This window comes from Haliotis rufescens, unplaced genomic scaffold, assembly GCF_023055435.1.
Source record: "Haliotis rufescens isolate VD_foot unplaced genomic scaffold, xgHalRufe1.0.p SCAF_1, whole genome shotgun sequence".
Taxonomy (NCBI): domain Eukaryota; kingdom Metazoa; phylum Mollusca; class Gastropoda; order Lepetellida; family Haliotidae; genus Haliotis; species Haliotis rufescens.
In genome coordinates this window covers 70,601,644-70,602,831 of record NW_025963779.1, presented here as the reverse complement: position 1 = coordinate 70,602,831, position 1,188 = coordinate 70,601,644, and the positions used below count along the sequence as shown (strand labels likewise).

The window sequence follows — 1,188 nt, the reverse complement described above, 5'->3', positions numbered from 1 at the left end:
GTTAGGAATAAAATTTATCTTAAATGGTTGCACATTTTATTCTTTTCTAAGTCTACACACAGCTAAAACGAGAACAAAATCTTATAAATATAACACGTTTTCCCTATTGATCACACCAAACGTTGCTGTTGCTATGGAACAGGAGTGGTTGTTCAATGTATGTCTCACAGGTTCAACACAACATATTTCATTATCAGATCACTCCTCACATTGATAACGGCTGCCTCCACGAGAACACAACTTTTCTCCATACGTGTATGTGACCATCCTGATATGGACCCTGAAACAGAAAGAATTCTCAAGGAAGAGCCACGACGCCCAGAAAAAAGCTCCCTGAAAATGGTCGTCATGGGTTATCAGGGAGTGGGGAAGAAGACGCTAATGGATGGCTTACAGGGGAAGTGGTCGGAAATTAGAAGCAAGAAGACAAGGAAAGGTGAACGTGATGATGATTTAGGAATCGGAGGTAGAGACCTCAATGTTGAAATTATACACACAGCAGTGAAACGACATTTTCCATTCATCCAACGACTGCCTTCTTGTGACGCCTACCTTCTGGTGTATTCCCTTGTCTGTGAGGACTCCTTCAAGTCTGTCACGGCAGTCAGGGAACAGATCTTAAAACAGAAGGGAGACAGCATCCCTATCATATTTGTGGCCAACAAGACTGACATAGCGCAAGATGCGGACAAGACTGTGCGGGTCTACAGGGATCTGTCCATCAGTTGTGAATGGGAGCATGGCCACTATGAGGTATCAGCAAGGGATAGCTCCGACATCAACAGAGTCCTGGAACATACAATGAGGAGAGTCAACAAGAACGACCCCTTGATGAAAGCTGCGAAGGCTGGTGGGACATCCAAACATTGATTAAATGTACAAAATGATTTCAATATTTTAGCAAGAAATATGGGAATATTAGTGTTGTAAAAGCATATTGTGTACAACTGGCACTGGTCAATATACAATTGGACATTCAGGGTTTCGAAAGTAAATTAAATTATTTGTGAACACTGTTTAACTATGTAAATTGTACTTGAAAGGGTAAATGTGATGATATATGTCAGTATATATAAGTGAGTGAGTATGGTTTTACGCCGCTTTTAGCAATATTCAAGCAATATCACGGCGGGGGACACCAGAAATGGGCGTCACACATTGTACCCATGTCGGGAATCGAACCCGGGT

At 41.9% G+C, this 1,188-nt stretch overlaps 1 protein-coding gene across 1 annotated transcript; it reads left to right on the top strand.

Moving 5' to 3' along the window:
- The first annotated feature begins 273 nt into the window (after window positions 1-273).
- Window positions 274-870, top strand: LOC124119472 (GTP-binding protein Rheb homolog 1-like). The gene has a single exon (XM_046481986.2). It carries the CDS (start codon window positions 274-276, stop codon window positions 868-870), a length of 597 nt encoding a protein of 198 aa, XP_046337942.1.
- Window positions 871-1,188: the final 318 nt, after the last annotated feature.